Raw genomic sequence first — 16,677 nt, forward strand, 5'->3', positions numbered from 1 at the left:
TCAGCCTCATCATCCACCACGACAGGTGAGGCTGCAGTGGTGTCTTCCCACTGGCCTTTCTCCCCAAAGCCAGTGGCGCACAAGACCCCCTTAAACGGAGGCTTGTGTGGTCTTCCTTGTGGCCATTCAGGCCCGGAGGGTGACCGGTGCCCATGCGTCCTGCAGGCACTGGCGCAGGCCTCCGTCCTCTTCCTGCTCCCTGTGTGGCCCTTTTCTTGTCCCTCCTCCAACACCGCAGGCTCACGGTCTGGCCTCGGAACCGCCACACTGTTCGCTTTGCCGCGTGTGGGCGCCCCTCTGCCAGAGCGCCCCGCTGCCTACGGGCTTCTCATGGGACTGTACAGCAGGATGGCTGTGTGCCTGTTCCCACGTGTGTCCCCGTTAGCTCTCCAGTGGCACAAAGCGGCACCGAGTCCCAGGATCTTCCAGGAACTGTTGGAGATGACTGTGTCGGCGAAGCGCAGAGGAGGGGACAGGCGCGCTGGGACAGCCAGAGGCTCTGTTTCCCCAACTCCGCGCAGCTCCCTAGTCGAGCTTCCCATCTGTGGCCTCACGTGGGGTGCTGTGTCCTAGAATTCCTGCGAGAGTGACAGTGTGGCTCCCAATAGCAGCAGGTGGCTGTGTGGCCCGAGGTGCCAGGCACAGCAGGCCGTGCTCAGCAGCCTCCCGCCCCGTTGGTCCTCTCCAAATGTCCTCTCCCACGACAGCACCGAGCTGGGCTCGGCGGGACTCGTGAGGCTAGAGGGAGTCTGCATATCTTTGTTAGATGTATTTGAAGAGCAGCACGGTCACGAGGACAAAGAGAGCAGTGGGTAGAGACTTAGCGCCCCTGTCACGGTCACGGGTCCCCACACATTCCCTGACCCCTTTACGTCTGTGTCCGTGCATCTGTCCCGCTGCGGTCCTCCCTTGGTCAGGGCCCTTGTTCAGCCGTTTTCCTGGCTGGTGACCTCTGGCTGAAATGGCATCCCTGGCCATGACTGGACCGTGAACTAGGGACAGGCACAGAGTCGCTGGGCTTGCGAAGGTGCCTCTGTCGCCAGCAGCCCTTTGTGGTTGCTGGAGTTGGGCAGATGAGCTCGGAGAAGCCCGGGGGCCTGTGAGGTGTGAGCGTCCGCTGTGGTCACTGCCGGAGTGGACGCAGAACTGACTGCAGGGTTGACGTGCGAGGCTTTTGCGTCTTGGGGGGCCCTGAAGTCTTCACTCCACACGGCACTGCCACCTGCCATGCCGACTGGCACGCGGCCCCACCCAGCCCGCTTCTCCCGTCCCCGCAGTGAGCCCAACCTGCTCGTGCGTGCCTGCAACCAACTGGGCCAGTTCCTGCAGCACCGGGAGACCAACCTACGCTACCTGGCCCTGGAGAGCATGTGCACGCTGGCCAGCTCCGAGTTTTCCCACGAGGCCGTGAAGACGCACATCGAGACGGTCATCAACGCCCTGAAGGCAAGTGCTCTGTGCCGGGCTCACGCATCACCACGGTGCCATGGGTGTCCCTGCCGCTTGCATCACTCAGGTGGGCGCAGTAGCCAAGGGAGTGTGGCAGGGGAAGTTTTGTGGTCACAGGAGGCGGCACAGCGCGGTCCCTGGGCGGTCAGGCCGCCCTGCTGTGCCAGCCGCGCTGTGTTCCTGGGCGGCCTCCTCCCTCTGCCTGCGAGATGGCCATTATGATGCGTAGCCTCCAGCGCTATGTCTTGCCGAGACCAGGGACATAGCCAATACTCGTGTCGATAGAACCAGTAATTTTTGGTAGGAGAATAAAATATTTTATCTGCAAGAAAATTCACCTTTTGCAAAAAAAACTCACTTTTTTCAAGGGATTAAAATTCCAGAGTTGGAAAAGCCAAGCTGTGGCTGTTTGTCCTGTCGTGAGATACAGCAGTGTCCCCTGCATCCCCAGTTGTCAGCCAGTGCGTTGGAGCACTGGAGGCAGGTGGGGGTGCTGGGCCTGCCGTCCTGGCCCCGATCTCCGAGTAAGAGTGAGGTTCGACCCTTTTCCTTCGTGTCTGCACGTCTTGGATGGACATTTTGAAGTGTGTTTTGAGCAGGAGACCTGCAGGGTTTGGAGTCAGCCCTGTTCTGGATCCCTCCAGACCCAGATCTGGCGCGTGCTGTCTCCGCTGGGTCAGGGAGGCCTGCCATCGATTTTGCATGTTGCTTGGCCCTTTGCCAGAGGTTTTCAGGCCTCCCTGTGCTGAGCAGCAGCGGGTGAGAGATTTGGGTGGGGCTGGAGAGCCAGTACCGTAACAGGCTCCTGAGCAACACAGAAGGTGCGGGTCTGTGGCCACCCCCTAGGGACAGAGCTGGATTCTGGGCAGGGCAGGGCCGAGGCGGGCAGTGAGTCGGCGTGTGAGGGTCCCTGGGTTTGGATGGTGGGTAGGCGAGAACGCAGAGTGAGCGTCAGGGTGGAGCCGCAGTGGGCGGCCCCGCCTGCCCACCCAGGCCTCGCTCCTGCTTTTCACTGCGCCTTGTTCCCCAGACGGAGCGGGACGTGAGCGTGCGGCAGCGGGCTGTGGACCTCCTCTACGCCATGTGTGACCGCAGTAACGCACAGCAGATTGTGGCCGAGATGCTGAGCTACTTGGAGACAGCTGACTACGCCATTCGGGAAGAGATCGTGAGTGCCGTCGGCCTGTCTGGTCACCGTGGGCCACGGCCCGAGGGGCTCCTCTGGTTTCTGATGCTGTCGCACAGGCGTCACTGCGAACCTGCTGGGTGCTGGGTGGAAGCTTCCTTCGCTTTAGTCTTTAAGCAGCGTTTTGGTAGAGGCCTCTGTCTCCTGTAGTAACTCGTTCCCTGCTGGTGAGCGCGTCTGGCCGTAGCCCGCGCCTCAGTGGGGTACTTTCACAGTGAACGTCCACGCGAGGCTTCAGTGGTTCGTGGCTGAGGTCAGCCTGAATTCAGATTTCCATGGGCAGAACTCTAGTTTTGGACCTTTGGATGACTGCTTCTTTGCTTGGCAGATTTCTTTATGTTTTTTGCGGTGGATCTAGGAGCGTCTGGGCTCCCCTGACTGCATGGTGGTCTTCGTTACCAGTGTCGTTATGCCATCTGCAGAGAGGGTGCACACACCGCACACACTGTCACAGCTCAGCCAGTGCTCGCTCACTGTGTGGGGGACCCAGCGCCAGGCAGAGTGTGGGGGTGCGAGAGTCCCCACAGGCTGCAGGCAGCTGAGGGCCTGTATGAGTCCACGTGGCTGTGTCAGGGGCTGGGGGGCACCAAGGTGGGCTGGCTGCTGCCTTTCCATCCTATGCAGGGCACTTTTATCTTTCTGGGGAGCAAACTGCCACCGAGGCTCCTCAGGGACTCTGTGGAGCAAGCGTTCAGTGGCAGAGGTGGCCGTGAGTGACTCAGGATGGCTCCTGGGCTGGTGCTTGGTTTGAAAACAAAGGCCAGGAGCTCCTGAGTGTGTGTGGCTGTGCCCAGGTCGGCCTCTTGGGCCTATAGGGGATCATTTATGGAACGGCCAGGCCAGGGGCCAGGTGCTGGCTCTTCAGTGCAGTGTGGCCCATGCTCTTGGTGACGAGGGTGTGGGGCTGCCTTGGAGCAGGAGGTCAAGGTGGGCTTCTCAGGGGAGGGGTGACTCTGGAGCTGACCTACTGGCCAGCTCGGAAGGTGGTGTGGGGCAGGGAGCTCCAAGCACAGGCACTGGGGAGGGCGTCAGGGTGGGCTGGCCGGGGGTCTGCTCTGGACATGTGGGCGTGGGGCTGGCACCAGGCCTGCTGTCGCGGGGCATCTTTCTTCATCACTGCCCAGAGCATCGTGAGCAGAGACAGTGGTTTTTAGGGTCTTATGTGTCCGCAGCTCCATCGTGGCTCTTAGTCCCTTTTAAATGATGTAAGTGACAGTCCTCAGTTTTAATTACAGGGGGAGAGAAGCAGACGCTCTCTGACCCTGGCTAAGAAATCTAGCCGTCCATCTGTCTGGCCGGCATGTCAGCGTCGTGCTATTTGCTAGGCACCCCGCTGGACCTGCGTGTGCCCTGCCCACAGGGAGCCTTTCTGTCCACGGTGGGTCACGTGGTATGGGTCGGGATGGGTGGAGGCCAGGCCTGGATCTGGGGGCTTCAGGGAGCTGTGGGCCTCTGCAGGACGTGGCAGTGTGCTCGTCAGGAGAGGAGGAAGGCATGGAGGGCTCTTGGGGCAGGAGGTGGCTCAGCACGGGACTCTGGCCAGCGTTGTCGTGAAGGGCCCAATGGCTGTGGGAGGAGCTCCGGCCTTGATGGGTTTCGAGCTGAGGGTGGTGATGAGGCGCGTGTCCTAGAATTGTGCTCTGAGGTCACGTGGAGCATTGGTTTGGAGGCTGGTGGGGGTGGAGTAGGTAGAGTGGCCAGGGCTTCCCTTAGGGGTCGGGGGCACAGTGGAGAGGGTGAAGAGGGGTGAGGGGCGCGTGGTGCACACGGGAGTGCCGGCAGCGTGCCAGGGACGTGGTCCTGTTTGGGCAGCTGACGCCATTTGGGGTGGGTTCAGTCCAAGAAGAGGGTGACTCGGGGGTGAGGGCAAGGGGTTTGGTTATGGCCAGTGTGCTACAGTTGTCCCCGGGGCAGAGAATATGGCCCGCAGAGCCCTCTGGGGGGTAACTGATCGGGTGGGGTCTCCCTTGGAGAGTAGAGGGGAGACTCGTGAGAAGGGCCGGCCAGAGCAGGAGGGGCCGGGAGTGCGGCCCCCCATGGGCCGGGCTGCGGTCAAGTCGGGTTGGCCCTGCTGCCCCCTCCAGCTGTGCCCCCTCGCTTCTGAGTGTCTGGACATGTTCCTCTGTGTAAAAAAAAACGGTTGAGTCGGAGATTCTTAAACTTTTTGGGCTCCGTTGAGGAAAGGAGTGTCCCCCGCCGGCTGGGGCATGCGGGTCCAGTTTGAGCGGCCATACAATGCAGGTGCTGAAGGTGGCCATCTTGGCGGAGAAGTACGCCGTGGACTACACGTGGTACGTGGACACCATCCTGAACCTGATCCGGATTGCTGGCGACTACGTGAGCGAGGAGGTGTGGTACCGTGTCATACAGATCGTCATCAACCGGGATGATGTGCAGGGCTACGCCGCCAAGACGGTGTTCGAGGTACGGCTCAGCTTGCGCGGATGTGGGCGCGGTGACCTCCTTTCTTTCTCCTGTTGAGCATCCTGGGAGGGCCCCGCCATGGTCCTGCTGATACCTGCCCGACCCTCAGCTCCCCGTCACCCCAGCCTCCGCATCACTGACCACAGGCGAGATGCTGTCGGCTCTCGAGAGGCCACCTGAGAACCAACCGTGCCCAGGGCCCACGCCTTGGGCTCGCTTCCCCGTGTGCGTGCCGGCAGGGCCTCGGGAGGATGCTGATGTGCCTCCGTCCCCCCCTGAGGCCTGGGTGTCCGTTTTCAGAACTGTGCCTGTCATGGTGGGGCTGGGACGGGCATGTCTCTCTGGGGCTCCTGCGCTGCTGCCCTGGGTTCTGCGTGGTGGTAGGGCAGGGGTCACTGACCACAGGGGGCTCTCCGAAAAGACTCCCCGGGATCACGAGCTACGTCCTCCTCACTCCCGGCGCGTCCCCACGACCGCGCTCCTACCTTTACCGTCACACTTGCTGCCCCACAGGCACTGCAGGCCCCAGCGTGCCACGAGAACCTGGTCAAAGTGGGCGGCTACATCCTGGGCGAGTTCGGGAACCTGATCGCCGGGGACCCAAGGTCCAGGTGAGCGGCTCTTCAGGAGTCAGGCGGGCACTGCGTCCTGCTGCTGGGCTGCACCTCCCGGTCCTCACGCCGACAGTCTGGGCTGCTTGTCGCGACGACCCCGAGCAAGGCCACTTCCACTCTGGGCCGCCGGCTCTGCCTTCCTCGTGCCGTGTAGAAGGCAGGGAGTCTCGTGGGAAGTGCAGAGACGCTGTCCCAAGGGGAAACGCACACGCGACCTGGGGTTGGAAGCGCGTGCGTGTTTCTGGGCGGGGGGTTGGTTTCCCTGAGTCCGTCCTTGCTCCTTTCCCCGGGTGAGAGCCTTGGGGTCTCGGGCTCCGATGCACTGAGGACCAGCCAAGTGCGCAGTGTCGGGGTGAGGAGCTGAGGTCTGCCGCGCCCCGCCTGCCCCGCCGTCGTGCCCCCTGACCTGCTCCGCCCCGTCTGCCCCTGTCGCAGCCCCCTGACGCAGTTCGACCTGCTGCACTCCAAGTTCCACCTGTGCAGCGTGCCCACCAGAGCGCTCCTCCTGTCCGCCTACATCAAGTTCGTGAACCTCTTCCCGGAGGTGAAGCCCACCATCCAGGACGTGCTGCGCAGCGACAGCCAGCTGAAGAACGCGGACGTGGAGCTGCAGCAGCGGGCCGTGGAGTACCTGCGGCTGAGCTCCGTCGCCAGCACCGACATCCTGGTGTGCTGCCACCCCGTGCCGTGTCGCTGTCGCGGGCCCGAAACCACGGGGCTTTGAGCCGTGCTGACCAGGGCTTCTTCCCTGCCAGGCCACTGTCCTTGAGGAGATGCCCCCATTCCCGGAGCGCGAGTCGTCCATCCTGGCCAAGCTCAAGAAGAAGAAGGGCCCGAGCACGGTGACGGGCCTGGAGGAGGGCAAGCGGGAGCGGGGCGCCGACGTCAACGGGGGCCCTGAGCCAGCCCCGGCCAGCGCCACGGTAGGTTCCTCCCTGACGCTGGTGCGCTGCACGAGCCCCTGTGTGTCCCGTCCCCGAGGTTGGGAACCAGCAGAGTGTGTGCCTATTGGGGAGAAGTACAAAAAAAGGGTGTCAAGAGCCTGGCAGTGGCACCAAGCCTGAGGCCTTCACCTGTCCTTCACCTGGGACTCCCAGAAACAGCTCTCATGCAGACAAGCCTGTTCTGTTTCTGGACTCTCCCCCATTGTCGTCTTGGGTCTCAGTTGAGCTCCCAGTTCCTGTCTCTTGACTTCTATGGGACACGTGGGCACCTGCCTCTTTTGCGGGACGCCTCGTGTGGGAGGCCTGCTTAAAGCGGCCCACCTCCGGCCGCTCTGGGCAGTTTTCCACCTGAATCGGCTCAGAGCCCACTTCCCTTTGTGTGTGACGTAGTCGGGGCACTCACGGAAACGGAAGTATGTCTTTCAGCGCTCACCAGGTCCCAACATCACGTTGAGACTTGTATCTGTTTCCTCTCTCCCCACCACTGGACTGGGCACCCCAGGAGAGTAGTGTCCCCCACGGTCCCCTCGGCACTGCCACAGGCTCTCCAGGACTTTGGGCCTTCTGCTTGCCCAGGTGAAGGAAGCCGGGAGAGCTTTGTTTCCTGTCAGGGTTCTGGTTCAGTGACATGGATGATGCCACTTGCGAATAGCAGGTGGCCTTTGTGAAGACCACAAAGCTTAAGAATTGACGTGAGGCCGTGCGCAGATAGACCAGGGCCCGGGTGGTTTGCTCGTCAAAAATATACTTGCATCTGAGCTGTGGCGCTCCCTGGCTGTGTCCCTTGCCCTGGCCACACTCCACTTGTGTGCCCTGTCGACTGCATGTCCCGCCCCTCAGGCTGAGGATGCCATGAGGCCTGCCAGACCTCCTTGGCCCCTGACTTGGGGTCCTACGCTATCAGGCCCCTCCCCTGAGCCTGACACCTTCTCTTCAGAGGTGCCCCAGACCAGTGCTAGCAGTCAATTCCTGAGGCCTGCTCTGTGCCTCTGGGTGGTTTGACTTCCATGATGACTGCGTTTTGGGGTGAGCGGCGCATTTCCCTCCAGGTGGCCATTGCCTCTTCGTGTCTGAGTAGTTTAACGGCGTTTTCTTTTCAACCCCGAGCCTTTGAACTTGTTCCCTGGGCACAGCGTAGACCGGAGCCTGGAGGCAGTGGCTGGCTCGCCCCCTCCCAGACGTGCTGGTACGGCTTGTAAAGCGAGCACAGAGGTCATCCTAGTGCCAGAGGTTGGTGGTGGCGGATTGGATTAGCGAAGTCATGTGATTTCTGGAGAGAGCGCGTGTACTCGCAGGTGTGCTTGTGAGCTGCTTACGCCAGCCTCCCATCCCAGCGGGAGACTGTAGGGCCCCTCAGGGCCGCCTTCTGGGAGAGCCGTGATGGCTGGTCTGCACCTGGGGCTGCCCAGGCACCTCCTTCCTGTCCAGCAGCTCCGACTGCAGGCCGAGCGCATCGAGGCCGCAGCGGGCAACGGGCTTTCACGTCTGTCCTGCCAGGTGTCACGGATCTTGATCTTTCCTGAGACGCGCACGTACGGCCAACAGGCCTTTCACTTGCATTGTTTGTCTAGCTATGCCAGGGGGTGGCTGGGCCTGGGGTCTGAGCTTTGGTGCTCGGCCACGTGGCTCAGCAGAAATTTGATGGAACCTTTTTAACCCTGGTGTGAGTGGTGAGATCCATTTTGAGAAATGAGCCGTGACAAGATTTGGCATTTCATATGGCGGGGTGAGGGAGGAGGTGGGTGGGGTGGGGAGGAAGGCCTCTGGTCGGCCATTCTTGTACATTTTCTCACTTCAGGCTGTGGGCTTTCTTCTCGACTTTGTGTGTGGTACCTGGCCAGGGCTTGCCCGTGGGTGGATGTTCATGGCTGCGGCATAGCCTCCCTTCGGAGCTGAGAACCTGCAGCGCTGTGGGCCGCTGTGTGGTCCTGCGGGTTCTGACCTGTCCCCAGTGCTCAGATGGCTGGGGGTCTGATCAGAGACCCCCTCGGAAGGGAGACTCCCTTGAGGGGGCTGGGGTTGAGGCAGGAGAAGCCGGAAGCGGGGGAGGGTCCACCCGGCTGCAGTCCCCCTCACGAGTGGAGGCCCCACCTCAAAGTGGCCCTGAGCTGTCTGGGTTTTCCACGAAAGCCAGTGGAGCCGCGCTTTGGTGTGCACTGGCAGAATGCCTTTTATTTGTCTAGGATTCTAGGTGCACACCTGGGTCGCGGCTGCTCCCTGCTGTCTGCACACTTGAGTGTCTGCTGGTGCAGGGACACCTCTGGGGGTGGGGGCCTGGGACTGTCATGCGCAGGTAGTCCTGGCGCTTTTGCTGTTCTGACTCCAGCTGCGAGGAGGGGTGACTTGCGCAGACCGGGCGCCCGGCGGGCTCTCGGGGGAGGTCCTGAAAGGAGGAGGCAGCCAAGAGGCAGCGAGTTCCCAGCGTGCGGTGGGGCCTCTTGGCGGGGCCTCCAGCAGGACGGCTTCCTCTTGTCTGTCGTGACTTTTGGGGTGTGTGTTTCACTTAGTTGGAAAAAGGGCTTTCTCAGTTTAGAAAGCGTTTCAACCGTTACTGGGGGAGCAGTGGTGAGGATCTTGCAGCCGGTGGCAGAGGGGCGATGGCTCCATGCGGGCCACAGGCGTGTCCGTGCACACGTGCCCTTCCTGCATGGTTCATAGCATGGCTCGAGGCCACCTGGCTCAGCTCACCACCCTCCTCAGGGTGCTGATGGTACCCGTGTTGGCGCACCGCTGTCGTGAGCAGCCGTGCTCGTGGGAGCGCTGTCACAGGTGCGTTGAGGGCTAAGGGCCACGTTCAGATAGTCTCTTCCAGATACCTCCTGCAGTGCAGAAGTTTCCGTAGCCCTTCTCACGACGGCTCCTTCGAGGCCGAGGAGCACAGCCTGTCCTCTCGGCCCAGGAGCCCCTCACCCCTGGCAGCCCGCTAGCACCTGGCCCAGTGTGTGCTTCTTTAATGCCTCCTTCGTCTCAAAATAGAACTTGCCTGCACAGGGAGTCCTTCAGAAAATGAGGGCAGGGCCCTAACGTGCTGTGGAAGAGAGTTGAGCAGCTGTCTACGCCTACGTCGTTTTCTACACGTAAACGCCCAGCCTGGCTACGCTGGGTGACAGGCAGTGGCGGCCATGCACTGCGGAAGGAACACGCTCTGCCCCCTCCAGCTTGCATTCCTGGAAAGATGAGTGTGTTAAATTGAGCAAAATGTTAAGAGTAGTAATGGGAAATGGCATCAGCATATAGTTTCAGGAAATTGTGAACCCATTTTTGCGTTTGTGAGTGTCTGGTGGGACGTTGAAGATGAGTTTTCAGGCTGAGGGGCTCACATCCCCAGTGCTTGCACATGACAATCCTGGTGACCATCAGAACGCCACGCATTTGCAGAGTATGTTTGCCCTGGCAGGCAGACACCCCGGAGGTGCAGGGTCAAAGGGTGAGCCTCAGCATGTGGTCCAGAGCCGCCGCCGGGGCGCCTGTGACGAACCGTGCTGTGTGTGCCCCGTCGTCAGTGTGGGAGGCTTTTGCTTGGTCTAAGCAGTTCTTCTAAAAAGTCTGTCGTGAGGGCCTTTTCTTGGCTGCAATGCACCGTCGCCTAACGGGTGACTGCTGGCTTCTTCAGCTCTTGGTTGACAGCAGCGTGCTCTAAGTTGTTTCTAAAATAGGACATTTCTTTTTGAGCTTTTTCACGGCAAAATTTTTTCTTTTTTTTTTTTCATTCAAGTGGCATTTGTGAACAAAAGTGGGTCTTCTTTCCTGCCATGTGAGATGCTGACTAATCCTCCCGTGTGATGGGTGACCTTCAGGCTTGACTCTGGGTGCAGCTGCGTCTCAGAGGTGGCCGTTGCCAGCCCGGCGGGGGCCGCGGTGGAGGGCGGGGTGTGGGCATGGGCGCCCGGGCGGCCTCTGCGTGCCGGAAGCTTCCGCGCTGACCCTCTCCTTCCCTGTTTTGCAGTCCACGCCTTCTCCGTCCGCAGACCTCCTGGGTCTCGGGGCTGCGCCCCCCGCCCCCGCGGGCGCCCCGCCCTCTGCCGGCGGGCTGCTGGTCGACGTGTTCTCAGACTCGCCCTCCGCGGTCGCACCTCTCGCTCCCGGCTCCGAGGACAACTTTGCCAGGTAGTCGGGCTCTCGCCTCGCAAAGACAGGGTTCCTGTCTGCCCCTGACGCCCCACCCAGGGCCGGGTCCGCGGTCCTTACTCCCCTGGTCCCCATGCTTGGGTGGGCTCGCTCTGTCGCCACCCCTGCACCCCATCCTTCGTGGACTGTAGTTTCCACTAAAGGTGGCTAATGGTCGCAAAAGGAAGGAGGTGGGCGAGGAAGCACCACGGCCGGTCGTCAGCCGTGCGCGTGCGCGTGCGCGTGCGCGCTGCTCGTCCCTGCTGCTTCGCTCTGCTCTTCAGAGCGCCGCCCCAGCGGCTGTGTCGCTGTCCCCCTGCACCCGCTGCTGTCTTCAGCTGCTCCTGCTTTGGCTTAGTCCCTCTCTGTGTCACATGGGAACCCAGCCCTGCCTCTTTAAAAACAGGCTTTAGTGGCGTGATCGCTGCCTCATCCCGTGAAGTCTGTGTCCGAGGCGCCGCCCTCCTGCTGCGACCACCTCCATCACTCTTTGTCTGACTTTCACAGAGACATTTGCTCAGTGACCGCAGGGCAAGCCCCTCCTCCTGCCTGGCCATCTTTGCTGTCCCCCTGCACATTTTCTTTCCCATTCTGTTGTCGTCGTGTGATTTTCGTGCCTTTTCCCTATCCGTCCCCCCACCGAGAGAGTGAGTGCGAGTTCTGTCCCTTGCAGAAGTGAGTGTTTTCAAAAACTCGCTTCTTGTGCTCTGTTGCTATGATGAGAGCAGAGTTCTTGCCGTTCACACCTCGTCCCGTCTCTGTGTCCCTGCTGCGTGCTCTTCTCCCCGTGGCTTGTCAGCAGTACTTGCGGAAGGCAGGTTTGGAGGGCTGCACGGTGCCCGTCCGCAGCTGGAACAGGCTCCCTTCTGCTCCTAGAACCGCCGAGTTGGAGACTGCGAAGCAGCGCAGATGCCAGGAAGTGAGGCTCTTCCGTGCGGGAGCAGCGTGTGTGCTGGGCGGGTGGTCGGGGCAGGGCCTTCCTTCAGTGTCCTGAGCCCTTGCCGTGCCTGCGGGGCCCCTGCCCAGGACCTTTGCGGCCGTTGGGCTCAGGCAGGGGCGTAGCTGGAGCACCCCAGGTGACTCGTGCGTGTTCTGTCTGTCGGTGGAAGGCAGAACGGGCGGCGGCCCGTTGTAACTCAGGGCCTCGGCGCTGTCTTGCTGGCGGCTTGCCCGGTTCCAGGCTCTTCCGTGGCTGTGCAGGCCTCGCGTGGCTGCTGCAGAGGCGGGGAGTGTCTGGCGCGGCTCTGGTGTGGGCGGAGGTGCGCACAGCCCCTGGGCTGTGGAGGTGTGCCCTCTCCTGGGCCTTCCAGGGCGGTCCTCCTTAACCCAGAGTTCCAGTGCCTTTCGGTTGCCATGACCTTTTAAAACAATCAACAGACCAACCAGCCAGACATCGACAGACGGCCTACTTCTGTCACTTAGAGGGTGCCTTTCCATTTGCTCTTGATCGTTTCACGTGGTTTAGTTCCCACCGCCTGTGCTGTGGGTGCTGCTAGGCCTTGCATCCGAATGGCAGGGTGCTGTGGGCCAGCCCCTCCGTAGGCGAGAGTCGGTGTGAGCACATTAGCGGCCCCATGGCAGTGTGGCCTTGGACTCCACGGCCTCGGTCGCCTTTCCTTTCTGCTCTGTGGCAGCCGTGGGAGCATCTGGGTCCCTCGCGATGGATCCCGGGGCCTCGGTCACACAGGTTCTCAGGTGTGTTTTGAAGAAGGTTCTGAGAGCCGAATGGACTGCATTTTACCTTGTGGAGTTTTGTGTGGATCTCGGGCTGGATAGAGAAGCTGTCATGGTGTGAGCTGGAGGACTGGACCAGGTGGGAGGCAGCCGTGCGGGGCCTGCGCGGGGAGCACAACCCCGCGTCGGTGTCTGGTGAGTGGACGCAGAGGGCGGGGCCTGCCTCGTCTGCCTTGAGTCGCTGCTGCTGCTCCGTCTGCCTGCCTTCTGTGTGACTCGAATCGGCCCTGGCCCAGCTTCCCCCGAGGGACCAGCTGAGACTGCTCGATGCAGACGAGTGACCCTACACCTCTGAGGGTGGGCGCCGCAGCAAAATTTGTACCAAATGGCACAAGTGCGGGGGTCAGTGGCTTTAAGCTTGTCCAGGCCAGCACATGGTTGGAGATATGAGGTGTGGGGGCCCCATGTGGACAGCTGGGCCCCAGTCCCCCCGGCTCTGCCTGCTGGCCCCCCTTCTCCCTGAACTGCCTTCTCCTTCACCTGCTGACTGAGGGGTAAGGCCAGGTCCTAGGGCCCACGGGGTCCTGCTGCATTTGCGTGGACTCTGCGAGACCTGTCCGCCGCCTCATCCCCTTTCTCTTGGTCCCAGTTCGCTGTGTGATTGTGATTTGTGCTAGAGGAGGCCAGACACCCCAAGCTCCTCTGAGATAAGAGCAAGGGAAACTAACATGTACGCTGTTGTGTCACCGTCCCACACCCCATTCTGTGTGGCATATATACCACGTAGTGAGCAAAGCGCTGGGCCCCTGGGCAGCACAAAGTGCATGTGTGTGGGGCGCGGGCCACGTTGTGGAGTGGGTGCCACCGCGTGTCTGGGTAGCCCGGGATGGGGTGCCGATGGCCGTCCCCGGGATTGAGGTCTGCCAGCACCAGCGTCACACGGGGGAGCCCTGGTCCGGCCCGCAGTGTGTGTGCGTGTTCCAGGGTGCCTGTACCCGTCGGAGTTGAGGCGGAGCCAGATTTGCTGCACGGCACCTTCACGGGAGGAGGGGACCTCTGTGTTGCGTGGTCGCGTCCCAGCCTGCTCGATGACGTGCTCCACTCACCCCACCTCCAGGCGCTTTCAGTGCTGGTCTTTGTGACGCTTTTCGACTTTTCTCGTCCCTCGTGTCCCTCAGAGGTTTTCTGGCCTCAGTGCTCGTTAAACCCTTTGCAGAGCGGGTCTTCGTGTTGTCAGTGGGCGCTTCGAATGACTCGTATATTGTCCCTTTCCCCTAGGTTTGTCTGTAAAAATAACGGTGTGTTGTTTGAAAATCAGCTGCTTCAAATTGGACTTAAGTCTGAATTTCGGCAGAATTTAGGTACGTATTTTAATGACTTATCGAAAACTCCTCTTAGAAATTACAGGAGAAGATATTTACAAATCACGTATCTGATAAGGCTTTGGATTCCAGGATACGTAAAGTCCTCCAAGTCATCAGGAAAACAAGCACCTTAGTTAGAATACAGGCAAAGGACCCGAACTGACCCTTCATGAAAGAAGACGTGCAGGTGGCCAAAAGCACGTGAAAAGATGCTCAGCGTCTCTAATCATCAGGGGAGTGCAAATCAGACCCATAGTGAGAGACACCTCACACCTGTCAGAGTGGCTATGATCAGAAAAGCAAAATGACGGACGGTGGTGAGGGTGTGGAGAAGCCGGAGCCGCGCTCTGCCGGTGGGACCGCAAACTGGCGCAGCTGCTGCGGGAAGGAGCGCACAGGCTCCGCGGACGGTTAAACGGAGTTACCGCGCCCCCGCGGTGCCTCTTCTGGGCGCATGCCCCAAAGCATTGAAAGCAGTGTCTTGAAAGGAGATTGACACCCCGTGTTTCCGGCAGCATTAGTCACAGTAGCTATAGCACACAGAAGCAGCCTGTGTCCATCGGTGGATGATGGACACGCAAGACGTGCTCCATCCACACAACGCAGCGTTATTCAACCTTAAAAAGAAGGGAAATTCTGTCACCTACATTAACACGGATCGAAGTAGTGAAGAAGTAGGTGGCGGTGCCAGGGGCTGGGTGGGTGGGAATGAGTGTTTAATGCAGGTAAGGGTTCCAGTCTGGAACAACGAGGAGGTTCTGGAGATGGTGGTGGCGGTGGCGGTGGCAGTGGCGGTGTAACCGTGAGGACATGCCTAAAGCCCCTGGGCTGCGCGCCTAAAATGCTTGAGGTGGGAAACTTTGCGTTCTGTGAATTCCACCACAATTTAAAAAAAGCTTTCGAGTCTACCCCCCACATCATGCCCCCTGCCCCCTGGGGCGGCTGCCGAGGGGGCACGGCAGGCCCACATCCCTCTTGGGCTCTGTGGTTGAGCCTGGTGAGGATGCAGTGAGCTCTGGTCTGAAAGCGTGACAAGGAGAGAAGCTGGACCTGCGCCTTCCAGGGGTCTGGAGGGGCGCCGCGAGGGTCCACAGCCTCTCTGGCCTGGGAGTTTTGTATTGAAAGCGGAGTGTGACATTTTACTCCTGCCATGGTGAAGGTGTGAGACTGGGCCTGGCAGCTGTGCCTGGATCTGGGTCTCGGTGGTTTAAACCGGGGCGGGGGGAATTCCTGGCACCAACGCCAAAGTGATTGTCCCTTTCAGGCTATTTGAGGGTCCCTGTCCGTTCTGAATTCAGAGGGCATACGGTGTTCACAGAGGTTGCGGTGAGATCTCTGTCGTGATCTGGGTGACCGGAAGTGTCACAGCGCCCTAAGTGTCCGCCCGCATGGAGTCCGTGGGCACTGTTGGGGGGGCAAGGGTGCCCTGCCCAGGGTCGCAGGCAGGCAGGGGCTGGCACCGGCTGCGGTGCCCGAGAAGGTGCAGGGGCGCTCTGCGTGCTTCCTGTTCCCCGCGCAGGTGCAGCAGTGGAGGCTACGCACCCAGGGTGCTGGAGAGCAGGGGCCCCTGGGGGAGAGGAGGGAGCACAGCACTGTCCTCAGATGCAGCCAGCGAGGCGACGGGGCTTCTCCCTGTCCGTACTCAGGTCGCATGTGAAATGATGTGCGTTTTTTCCCTTCTAGGCCGGATGTTTATATTCTATGGTAACAAGACTTCCACGCAGTTCCTAAATTTCACTCCAACGCTAATCTGTTCGGACGGCCTTCAGCCTGATATCCTTGGCTCTGTCTCCTGCACACCCGCGACAGGCAGCCATTTGGGATTTAGAGGAGGGTTTGAGGAAGTTGTTTTTTTTTTTATTTTAAATCAGAACAGAAGGTATTTCTAGGTGCTGCAGTAAGCTCGGGTGACCTTTGCATGTTGGAGAGGTACTTATTGACGTAGCAACAATGTGCAGGCGCCTGCTCCTGGTTCACTGGGCTCCTCGGAGCCATGTTCGTTCCTACTTGTTTTGCTCTCCTGTGCCATTGCGGTTCAGTCCCGCTAGCTCACTGCCTCCTCTGGAGATCTCCCGGACCCGGCTGCTGCTGAGAGCAGAGCACACAGGCAGGCCAGCCCACCTGGGACCGCGTGCCGCACGCTGGGGACCGGCAGGCGTTTGCTGCCAGTGGCTCAGTGTTCCGACTGGAGACTCGTCCCTCGTAAACATCCGCAGTGTGATGAGAGCTGTCTCAGCCAGTGCCAGTGTCCCAGCCGGCGTCCAAACCGCCCTCCTTCCCAGTCTGGGCTGGCCAGGTGGAGTGGCGCTGAGGAAGGGGTGCTGCCCACCCTGCCAAACCTCCTTGCAGGCCATGCCTGCTTTGACCTCAAGATAAGTACATTCTAAACGTAGCCTGTTAAAACCACGTTTAAATACGTGCGTGTCGGGTCACCCATGTTCAGGGTCTTGCCCACAACCAGGAGCCTGAGCTTCGCACTTTGCGAGCCCCCTCTGGGACGCCGCTTGCCTCTGGGCCCAGGGCTTACGGTCCCCACTTTGCAATGGCCTCCTTGACACGGACACATCTGAGCCTGCAGACCAAGCCCGTGGACCCGACGGTGGACGGGGGCGCGCAGGTGCAGCAGGTGGTCAACATAGAGTGTGTGTCTGACTTCACGGAGGCACCTGTGCTCAACATCCAGTTCAGGTAGGGCCCAGAGCTTGAGGGCCTGGGGCTGGCCCTGCGTGTAGCCATGTCCCTGGGACCTGTTTGTCCTCGCTAAGCCTCAGCACCCTTCCTTCAGAGGCTGTGGTGAGGACCGAGGGGGGACCCAGGAAGATGCTGGCACCGGCCACGCACACTGCACACCAGCTGCAGAGTCTGGCGATGAGGGGACGGATGGTGTGCACAGGACCGCGTGAGGCCAGTGCGGT

The 16,677-nt window shown here is 60.6% G+C and overlaps 1 protein-coding gene across 7 annotated transcripts in view; it reads left to right on the top strand.

Moving 5' to 3' along the window:
- The window catches only part of AP2A2 (adaptor related protein complex 2 subunit alpha 2), a 53,384-nt gene that overhangs the window by 34,088 nt on the left and 2,619 nt on the right, over positions 1 to 16,677 (top strand). For 6 of the 7 annotated variants that reach the window (XM_015588723.2, XM_025046129.1, XM_025046130.1 and 3 more), the window contains exons 8-18: positions 1 to 25; positions 1,278 to 1,446; positions 2,480 to 2,617; positions 4,877 to 5,059; positions 5,573 to 5,670; positions 6,109 to 6,340; positions 6,429 to 6,596; positions 10,564 to 10,724; positions 13,677 to 13,759; positions 15,446 to 15,535; positions 16,327 to 16,450. The exon at positions 1 to 25 is cut by the window's left edge. In XM_015588723.2, coding sequence (XP_015444209.1) covers positions 1 to 25; positions 1,278 to 1,446; positions 2,480 to 2,617; positions 4,877 to 5,059; positions 5,573 to 5,670; positions 6,109 to 6,340; positions 6,429 to 6,596; positions 10,564 to 10,724; positions 13,677 to 13,759; positions 15,446 to 15,535; positions 16,327 to 16,450 — 1,471 coding nt within the window. Of the gene's footprint in view, positions 26 to 1,277; positions 1,447 to 2,479; positions 2,618 to 4,876; positions 5,060 to 5,572; positions 5,671 to 6,108; positions 6,341 to 6,428; positions 6,597 to 10,563; positions 10,725 to 13,676; positions 13,760 to 13,852; positions 14,439 to 15,445; positions 15,536 to 16,326; positions 16,451 to 16,677 lie in introns of those variants that run through there. The other variant, XM_025046131.1, reaches the window with a different exon arrangement.

Source organism: Pteropus alecto, unplaced genomic scaffold, assembly GCF_000325575.1.
Source record: "Pteropus alecto unplaced genomic scaffold, ASM32557v1 scaffold43, whole genome shotgun sequence".
NCBI classification, from domain to species: domain Eukaryota; kingdom Metazoa; phylum Chordata; class Mammalia; order Chiroptera; family Pteropodidae; genus Pteropus; species Pteropus alecto.